Source organism: Ochlerotatus camptorhynchus, unplaced genomic scaffold (assembly GCF_037179485.1).
Source record: "Ochlerotatus camptorhynchus isolate MF236.1 unplaced genomic scaffold, CSIRO-AGI_Acam_v1.1 ptg000640l, whole genome shotgun sequence".
Taxonomy (NCBI): Eukaryota; Metazoa; Arthropoda; class Insecta; order Diptera; family Culicidae; genus Ochlerotatus; species Ochlerotatus camptorhynchus.
The window spans coordinates 77,392-88,187 of NW_027041119.1; the positions used below are offsets into that span (position 1 = coordinate 77,392).

Consider the following 10,796-nt stretch of genomic DNA (forward strand, 5'->3'; position numbering starts at 1 on the left):
AGTTCTCTACCCTATCACCATAACACGTGTACTGCTTTCAAACTACAATGTGATTTTCCTGTCCTGTGTCCTTGTCATGCTTAGAAGTACTGCATAATGCTGATTAAGGAATTGTTAGTACTAGCAGTGTTGAATTGAAGCTGATTTAATACTGGGCTACTTGTAATCATCGATTGCAAATATGGCTTTCGGATATATCTGCGTTGAACATTACACATGTCGGGTAAATTACATTTTATATTGTCGCATTGGAACTTAGGAGCAATACATCATTCTTATATAAGTAATTTCGGTAAAACCTTATTGCTGTGATTATATCTTATAGTTTACTACCGCCTATGTGGTAATTTGTCGAAGTAGTATCATACCCAATAATATAGTCAATTTATATAGAATAGACAGAAAAAATCGAACAAATTTACATTTTTGACAACTTTAGGATTATACTGCGTTCCGATTTGATTTTTTTATACTAAAACATACTATTTACAATGAGTCATTGACAAGAGTTTGCAGAATGGTGTTCGTTCTATAGCTAAATTGCTACATATCTAAAATATGACTAAGATTATTGAAAAGTTACACTACATACGTGGAATTTATTTGTTCGTAATGTTTGTGCTTTGAATAGACGGGTTTTAGCTACGCTTTCTAGAATATACAAAAACTGATGGATTTTCGTATAAATGCATGATATATATTGCGATCATTGATCTACTGCTGTGATTGTTGCGTACATTTTAATGCTTACGTTCTGATTATATGTGTATACTGATCGCTGTCTAAGCGAAAAAGTTTTATCAAAAATACTTATACTGCAAGTTTTACAAAAAAAAAGTATCTAAGGGACTGTTCATAAACTACGTAGACAGTTTTTAGGATTCTTGACCCCCCCCTCCCCCTACGTAGACAATTGTTCATACAAAAAATTTAAAATTTGTATGGGCCGTGGATAATTGTCACCCCCCCCCCCCCTAAACTGTCTACGTAGTTTATGAACAGCCCCTAATTGTCTGATAAAATGTGCTCTTTCTGTTGCGTTTTGTGTGCTGAATCAGTCAATGAGTTCTTTTTTATTTATTTAAATAAGTATACAAAAGGATGTTTCTATTTCCATGTGTGGGTAATGTTGAGACTAATAGGCGTTATTATTATAAGTTTGAGCTTACTGCTTTTCGATTGGATGTCAAATGTATTTGCTTCTAACGTTTAATGCAAATTGGTTATTCTATAGGTAGGGAAATATGTGCATCTTTTCAATTGATGCGTCAAATCAATGACTAGACCAGCCTTAACTGTGGATTTAGTTCCGTGAAATTGAACAGAATGTTGTTAAAAATTTCGTAAGGATAAAATTGGTAGAATATATACATGGCCGCTATCATGGCTGATTGTAGAAGCCAAATCAGCCATGAAAACTAAAAAAAACTAGATAAAAATCGACCCCAACATTTCAAAAGAACGAAACTGCTGTTGTAAACAATAACTAATCGCCGATTTCTCGCAATAAAAAAATCGCAAACTAACAAAATCACCAGATGGATGAATGTTTACTTTATCATAGTTATAGCTTGTTTGTGATATCGTTGAATGAAAACAATGTTTACAAAAACAGTTTCGCATATCATATGAAATTGGTAATGAAATGTTAAAAAATGATGAGGATAATTTGCACGTAAAGGTCAATGTTGATTTATCTTTTTCTGTAATATTTAGAAGACTGCACGTCTTAAACCGGTGAACGGTGATGATCATGCACAACAAATTTTAAACCTCAGAGGCAAGTAGGTTTGGTAAGTTTTGTAGGGGCGGCAGCACTAAACCGAAGTGCGCTAGTCGGACTAACGATTTTCGACGTCATTAGCGACATTAGATGCATAGGGTGATCAGTGATGCCAGCGAGAAATGTCACTTTGATTTTCAGTCAGTATCTTGTCAAAGAACTTATATTTCTAAACGCAATGATATTTGTTCGCACTCGAAAATGCTACTTTTATCTACATCAATATATTTATAGCGCACGTTTACGTCAAATCATTTTGTTGTCTCCGACGCACTTATTCCTTACGAAGCAAAAAATAAGTGTTCCGAAGTCAACAAAATGATTTGACGTAAACGTGTACTTTTATCACACTTTAGTTGCAACCAACAATACAAGATTTTGTTTTTACGCGGTTGTTTTTGGTACACGATTTTCACGAAATAATGCAGTAGGGCAAAATGCGCCCCCTCTTTTTTTATATTTTAGCTGTTAGTTGATAATATGAGGTGTAAAAATTACAACCATATGGTGAACTTTAAACGTACCGTAATTCAAACGCAAATTGATCGCTTCATAATGTAACATATAGAAAAAAATGTTGAAATTCATAAAACTGGAAAACGATTTTAGTAGAATATCATTCAAGAATACTTATTTCTTAAAACAGCTGGTATCTCTTAATACTACCAAAATTAACAATTTGATTGATGCAAGATGTTAGGTACATCCTTCATATTTCGGCTCGATTGAATGGCATGGCAGTTATTTTCAACATTACTATTTGGGACTGTAAGTGGGGAATAATGCGCTCCCGGAATTGTAGTGTGGAAAGCATAATTATCAGGCGTGATCCTTTGAATTTCAATAAAGAAAGAAAAAAAAAATGCATGCTCCCGTGGCATGAAATAAGTAAGTGCATTTTGCCCCGCAGTATTTCGAAAACAGTGTTTACCAATTTAAACAAGAATTTAGCAATAGTCTAGTCCCATCCATATGTTGGAGGATGGGATTGCATTTAAATATCAATTCACTTTGGCATGGACATTTTACACCCATCATCCCTACGATTGCTGGATTGCCCCCCCCCCCCAATTCCTGTGCTTGACATTGCAGCTTTCTATGGAGAAGGAGATGAGAAAGATGGAGTCTTCCAAGAGGATGAGCCAGGAGTTCCCGACAAACTCACTACGACTCATGATGAGATGGTCGAGTAATATCGCCTCCTGAGCCTCACTCCTAATGCAAAAGAGGCCCTTGTATATCAGCCGTTTATATGAGTTGGGAATTCGTCATAGTGACTTCCAGAAGCACGAGCATGGTGTGACGCCGAGCCAGTATTGAGCTGACGCACCGTCCACACAAAGTAGGATCATATCTGAACTCTCACCCTTCCAGGTTCTGTGGACATGCTGTACACGGCTATCATCTCTCTGGAAAAAGAAATGTTCCTGGCCACGGAGGAATCAATGGAGAAAGCTGTTAGGAAGATCTCCCTTCTTGTGGACAATATAAACACTACTGCCCAATAACATTCAGAGGCCTTCGAACTACGAGGAAAATAAATAGAAAGCTTTGTTGCCCAAGTCAACTATGCTTCCAAAGGAACATATGAGACCCAAAAACAACTAGGAGTTACACTTCTCCAGTTTAACGATCTGTTATTGCGTGCTCCGGCTTCTGATAGAGAGGCAAAATACGCCCCCTCAGTCACATCTATTAGTTCACCTGTGCACCGCCGCCCTCAAAGCTGTCGTAGTGCTCCCATTGAGATAAGAACAATTTCGCCTCTTACCAGGGTTTCACAAAGGAAAAGCCCGAGTGGACAGAAAACTGAGTTCTGTATGAAAGAATCAGGCATTTACTCTCACCCCGATTTCGAGCTTGCGGTGATGAATGGCCGAGTCACCTCTTTGACTCCGATTCGGTGCAAACTGGAATCCTTGTATCATCTTTCTGGACTGAAATTCAAGCTTGTTGAGGACATCTAGAGAGCCAGCGCTGAATCTCTCTCTGCTGCCATAGATACCACTCTTCACTTGTTCGAGAAAAAAAAAATCAAAGATGGATGTTCCAGGACGAAGGAGCTTCTTCAATACTCATTTTCTTCAATACGCAGACAACGAGATCTCATACACATTTAAAAAAAATCCCACCGATCTCGACTGAGATTGAACACAGATCCATTGGGGTGAGAAAGCAGTTACGCTTACCCCAACACCACCGGCGCCGGCGTGCAGACTCATGCAAACACAAGAGTAAGAGCAGAAATTTTTCGCGATTTTCTTTGATACAGCTTGTCCCATTCGCTAAAACAGCAGGCTGAGAAAAATGCTGTTTAAGATTTTTTTTTTCTCCATGGGCTCTTTTGGATGGGACAACATAGTTTTGGTATTTAACGCGACATTTTCTGAACAAAGTAGTAAACTTGTCATGTTGGGGACATGAATGTAATACCGGCCTAAATGCCCCTAATTTGGGCCCATACATACATTCAGCAATCGACTAAATTTTCAATAGCGACCAAAAATATCCATTAGTACCGTCCCAATAATGCGTTCATCTAGATAAAATTAATGAATAGTAGATTTTTAGCGATGCGCCCAATCTTAGATCCATAGGCCAACATTAGAGCCATTTCCCCTATATTGTAAAGTGATGGTTCTTGACAATTGATTCCAATGTATTACTCATTTTCGCCAAAAAATGCTAATGGGACTGTTATGTCGCACAGGGCAGTGAAATATGCTTCGGCTCAAATCACATCACTTCCAGATCCAGATCCATAGGCCAACATTAGAGCCAATTTCCCCTACCTAATGCTTATCGAAATCATAAATCAGCGCCGTTTTGACGTCGCACCGTATCGATGCCCACACCATGGGTATTTGCGTATTTGTCTATCATAGGATAAACGATGTATTAACTTGCTTGTGGTATCAGCAGATTATTAAATCCAATAAACAAATTTCTATATTTTTTTTATCAATTGCGGAAATGTAACCCCAGTCATAGTAACGAGTAAGGTCAAACTAATTTTAGCACCGTAAAAGCAATTAGCTGATACATCTATTCTTCGATACTGGATGCAGTGCTTGGCTACGCTGACAATGATGATCTTCTCTTCCGTATAGATGAACACATGCAGATCGTGCGATGTACATTCTTTTTAGCAGTAAATGTAAGATCGCTTAGATCCGCTTATTCAACCACAAGCAACGATCACTTTCCGTACGTCTACTGCCTGCGAGTGTCTCATATTTTTATTATTATTTACGAGTCAATTATCCAACCAATCCAGTCGTAGTCGTAAGAATGTGTAGGTAAAGCGAATAAAACATAAAAAGTAGTTGAAAACAACCCACTCCAAGTCGTTATTTCATTACTGTAAGTATGCACGCAAATTCTCAAATCATCGCACACATTTCCCCAGTTCTGTCTGTTTTGTGTAAACATGCACCGGAGAAAAAAATCAACACCAGGAGGGGAAATTAGAAGATGATCTTGTACAGAAGCCAATTTACTTAATCGAAACGAAAACGAAAGTAAGCATTCTTCTTTCCCTTGTTTCGTGATGTACGATTTATGCAGGTATAGAAAGGCCTCTCACGTCAGGGTTTACAGAAGAATAACGGGAAACATGCATGAGTCACCCAATTTTCGTGTGCCTCTAATGACGTTGGTCTATCTTATCATTTGTAGCGCTTAGAGCATACGGGCAAATTCATCTTTTGTAACGGTTTATAATGCATTCAAAGTGGATAAACGCTCGAAGAGCTTATTGAAACATAAATGCTTTGCCAGTTGCTTGAATCTGTTCTCTGCAGAGATTTAAATGATATCAAATATAGTTAGCTGGGCAAAAGTTGGACCTTAGTTGAAAAATTAAAATATTTCAAAACTTTATGCACTTCAATTAATTCGTAGCTATAATGATTTTTTTCCGAAAGTGTTCAAAACGATTCAGCAATATGGCAATGGCTCACAAACTTTTACCTATAATTCTTTGAAAATAAGACCATTTTTTGTGATTTTTTAGAGGAAAATCTGGCTCCAAAAGACCTTTCAAACAAGTACTAAAACATTGAGTTTTATTTTGTGCGGGCTTCGAAACCTCAAAACGAACTTTTGCCCACCTTACTCTATTTTTTTTTTGGCCTTAGTTCTAGTAATTGATTTGAGTTTTTTTTTTTGCAATGGCATACAATCCGGTGAATTCGGGAATGTCAAAGACGGTTGCGGTTCGCATTATTTTAGTTATTTACTACAGTCATTTCTTTTTCTTGCACTTCGACTTCGCGACACATTTACATGTTCTTATCTTCAAAATTTCTTCCAACACACAACACACTCTTGAACATACTGGACGATATGACATATTCTATAAAGTATGACATGTTAAAATACATTTCCAATCAGTTTTCATTTTTTCCATTCTTGTAATCTTACTTGTCTTGCCTTTGAAACACGGACTCTTATCATAAGAAAAGTGTCGAAACCTTATCTTTTGTTCACACTTCACACACGACTTTCGTTTCTTCCTTCATTGAAAATGAAGTTCGGTAGTAAATTTAAGGCACTTTATTTCACAGCCATATCGGCACATGTATCATCTTTTTTTTCTCTTCATTGCACGACCTAACTATAGTTGTCCCGTTTCAGTAAACGTCGGGCAGCTTTGATCAATGGTGTCAAGGTTCGCAGCTCCATGCAGTCCTGCAGGAACGGATGTTGTAGCAGTTCGTCCGCGGATGCTCGCTGATCCACTTCCACCTGCAGGCAGCGATCGAGGAAATCCTTCAGATTGTCTGACAATTTATCCCAACTCTTGACGTCGGGTCTCCCATTGGCGGCAATCAGATAAAGCGCTCGCAGAGGAGCTTGGTTTAGGTATGGCGGTTGCCCTTCAATCATTTCTATGGCCATTATTCCCAGTGACCAAATATCAACCTTTTTCCCATATTGCTTGCGTGTTACAACTTCCGGTGCCATCCAATAAGGAGTACCCACCATAGTTTGACGCTTCTCGTCCCCTTCTATGTTGGCACAAAATCCAAAATCAGTAACTTTGACTGAGCCGTCCAGCGCGAGGAGCACGTTGTCTGATTTGATATCTCTATGGATGATTCCTTTCGAATGAAGAAAACTGACCGCTTGCAGAACCTCACGACAAACTGCTGCAATCTGACGATCCTTCATCACTGTCTCTGTCACCACATCCGTCAACGGTCCGCCGTCCATATATTCCAGAATGACCCACAGATGATCTTCTGCTTCAAGGTAGTAAGCCTCGAGAAAGTTTACTAAATTTCTATGATTGAAATCCTTCAGTACATTGATTTCATTGAGGATGGATTCTTTGGACGATTGGTTTTTCATATCTATAGTCTTGATCGCGACTTTTTGAGACGTTTGACGATCAAGCGCTATAAATACTACTCCGGATGCACCTTTACCTACTTCAACAGTTTTCTCGTACCGTTGCAGAGGGTCATTCATGTTGCAAATCCGTTTCAGCTCTTTGTAAACTTGCATATCTGTTTTGGGCATACGGGCATTCTGTTCCTTTGGCCGCAATATAAGTTCGTTCTCAGCGTCCAAGTCGACTTTATTGACCAACTCGTAGGCGCTTTTATGATTATCCAATGCCGTGTTATTACTGTGTATAATCATAGTCTCTTTGTTTCCACTTTCCATCAGGTTAAGGTTTTGAATTCCCTTGGAGAGCCTTGGATAGTTTGTGGGCTTGGGCATAACCTGTGGCTTCGGTGGTAGGGTCATTGCCTTCTTGGGCAATGGAGGTGGTGGCGTACTAACTTCTGTAAAATTTTCTTCACTACTTTCGATTGAATCCTCGCTTTTGTGAGCATTTTTCATATCCAGAAACTGGTTGATTGATTCAGTTTCTTCATGGATGGCATCCTCAGTGATAAATGGCTTGAATGGCTCTGCCTGTTCTTTCTTCTTGATGGAGTAGTTGTAAAATTTAACTGCCTGGTATGCCGCCTCAGGATTTTTACTCTGTTCATCATGTGTGATGGATGCATCCATGATCCTGATCCATGCTTTCGGCAGCCCTTCCAAATCACCGGTAAGTTTATTCTTGCTGACATGAAGTCCATGCACCACATTGGTGGGCAACCCAATCTCCGATATTTTGTTCCGGTCATTATCTTTGGCAGTTTTCCTGCCGAATAAGCTTTTCATCATTGTTGTGAAGTAGCGAGTGGATCTGCGATCCTAATATCACTGACTGTTCTTTAATGTTTTGCGAATGAAAAAATCCGGTTAGCACCTAACGACTTTCGCACGAAATTAGTGTAAAGCGAACCACTCAAAAACTTCCGACATCAGCGAGACACAATGAAACAGGAGTGGCCCTTTCGTTCTTCTTCTTCACACACTTTCTTCACAGCAATGGAAACTTCCGTATCTTTGCAGGCGCTAATCGGACGCACTGGCCACGAAGCATGTTAACGCGTTTAACAATTGGTTACTAACGAAACTGGTTTTACCATAATATCAACAATCAATTTGGTTAGACACAAGGACGAAACGGAAAAGGCAAAATATTCGTAGATACATAAGGATACTCCAGACTAGTGCTTGCTCTTTGGACGAATGACGAATCACCACACGATATGGAATGCACCACTACTATCATGCGTCAATTTTAATTTTGGTGACACTCATACACTCAAACCTTGTTCGATGTTTTTTTTTCTCTGACAGCTGGAGAAGGGTACACAGTAGAAAAATATTGCTGAAATTCTTCATCAATATGTCAAAAAGGTGAAAATGCTTTTGTAAAGAATTAATTTTGCCGTAGATTTCCCGCGAATGAAAGCTCAATATGCAAATTAACTGTACCAATTATGTTTCTCTATCAGCTGGTATGGTTAGTTTGTATGGCTACCAGCTGGTATGGTTGAAGCCATTGTTTTCAAAAGCAGTTTCGCTCTTTCATTCTAATGAAAGGTTGACATCGAATTGTTGTTTACGTCTATTCTAATTGGAATTTTACGTTCACAACACTGAGGTAGAAAACCAAGTTCATTTGATTAGCCAAATAATCAAATAATTGCAGAACAGAAACCACCATCAAGATAGCGCTATAACATCCCGCATAAACAATAACCATAAGAAGCGCCTAACCACCAATTCGGGATATCATTCCAACTTTATGTGGTATGTTCGAACCATCTATGATATCGTTAGTGTATGGTACCAGTTTATTAGGGATGTTATAACTCTGTAGTCTGAACGTACTATAATAGTACCACAAACGAAGTGACAGACGACTAACTGGCGAAGAAATCCATTAAAATAATGTGGTTCGCTGTAATAGAGTTTTCTTAGAAGTTTGTGCCATCATCCACCAGATGGGATAGTATTTTTGTTTTGGTTTTGCTCAAAGTTGATTTTGTGTACAATGATTCTTTGACAGTGTGCAAAGAGTGTATCATTTTGTCATTTTTTTATGCATTTAATAGTACGTTCAGACTACAGAGTTATAACATAGAGGTAACTCTAAGACTAGTAGGTCCCGAAGAAAATCATTATTATTTTTGGCTCACTCAGTACCAGAACAACGGTCCCAAGCAGTCCCAAGCTATTTCACTCACCCCTGCATGTTCTGCATAAATCCACACACCCCTGATGTTATCTGTCAAACTTTCATAGCGAATCAAAACAAACATAGTGTAGTAATAGAATTTCAACTAGAATAGGGTACGTTAATCGTTTGCTTTGGACCAATAGGCTACTAAAGTGGTGAGCCAATTTAAAATCGTTAGTTTCGTATTGATTGTTGTTATAACCATAGAGGTAACTCTAAGACTAGAAGGTCCCGAAATAACGTGCTCAACTTTTTGGCTCAGCTCTGGTACTCTCTTCGGTCCCAAGCTTATCGATTCACCCCTCGAAACATAGGAAAAACCAATAACCCCTCATTTTATCTGTCAAACTTTCATAGCGAATCAAAACAAACATTGCGTAGTACTAGAATTTCGACTAGAATAGGGTACGTTAATCGTTTGCTTGGGACCAATAGGCTACTAAAGTGGTGAGCCAATTTAAAATAGTTAGTTTCGTATTGATTGTTGTTATAACTCTGTAGTCTGAACGTACTATAAGACTACAGAGTTGAGCACGCTATTTCGGGACCTTCTAGTCTTAGAGTTACCTCTATGGTAGTACGGTAGTACTAAGATTTCGACTAGAATAGGGTACGTTAATCGATTTGTTCAGGTATGGGAGCTACCTCCCTAGCGTCGGTAGTATTGGTACTCAGTACGGAAAACAAGATCGACGGAAAAACAAATAAAAAAAAGACAACTGCAGCATACTTACTTACCTCAAGTCTCAATATTTTCGGAAATCTTGTACTTCTTTCCCAAAATTCACAGTTTAAAACAATATTTACGTGGAACGCGGAATAGAGCTGAATTAACACGAGAACAGTTTTGTGTTATTATTTACATTTTTGTCCGGATGAAAACGAGGGAATGGTTGGTAGTTATTTTTGCATTCATACGTTACGCCCGGAGATTGGACACAACAAAAACAACATGAAATCCTGAATGAAAACTAACTATTGTTGAATAAATAAAAGAATTTTTTTTTACTTTAGATGCAATTGAAAAGTGACTTATTAAAAACAAAAATAATCTTATTTTGAATTTATATGAATAAGTATTATCGAAACAATAAAATGCAATTTAATTACATTCGGAATTGTTTAAACAAACTACAACTAAAGTTTTTTTTTAGTTCAATGCAAACAATTTTCTGTCCGTGTATGAGGCTGGCGACGTGTGGCCATGGATCGAGTAGAGTGGAGACGACTTCACCGGACAGCAGAGGACATCAAGCTCTTAGTTTAATTGGGAAGGTAAATACTAGAGTCGGTGTATAATGAGTCACGCCAAGAGTGAAGCCAAGCCTACCTATTGAACTGTCAAACCGGCTACCTATCGTGCAAAGTAAATAAACATTACGATGCTATGAAAGGTCCACGAAAGGTATTGCAATAAAA

General features: G+C 38.3%; 1 protein-coding gene across 1 annotated transcript; it reads right to left on the minus strand.

Annotated features, from left to right (window-relative positions):
• Positions 1-5,886: 5,886 nt before the first annotated feature.
• LOC135714399 (serine/threonine-protein kinase PAK 3-like) lies at positions 5,887-8,438 on the minus strand. The gene has a single exon (XM_065237746.1). The coding sequence runs from the start codon at positions 7,967-7,969 to the stop codon at positions 6,398-6,400; it is 1,572 nt and encodes a 523-aa protein (XP_065093818.1). The 5' UTR covers positions 7,970-8,438; the 3' UTR covers positions 5,887-6,397.
• Positions 8,439-10,796: the final 2,358 nt, after the last annotated feature.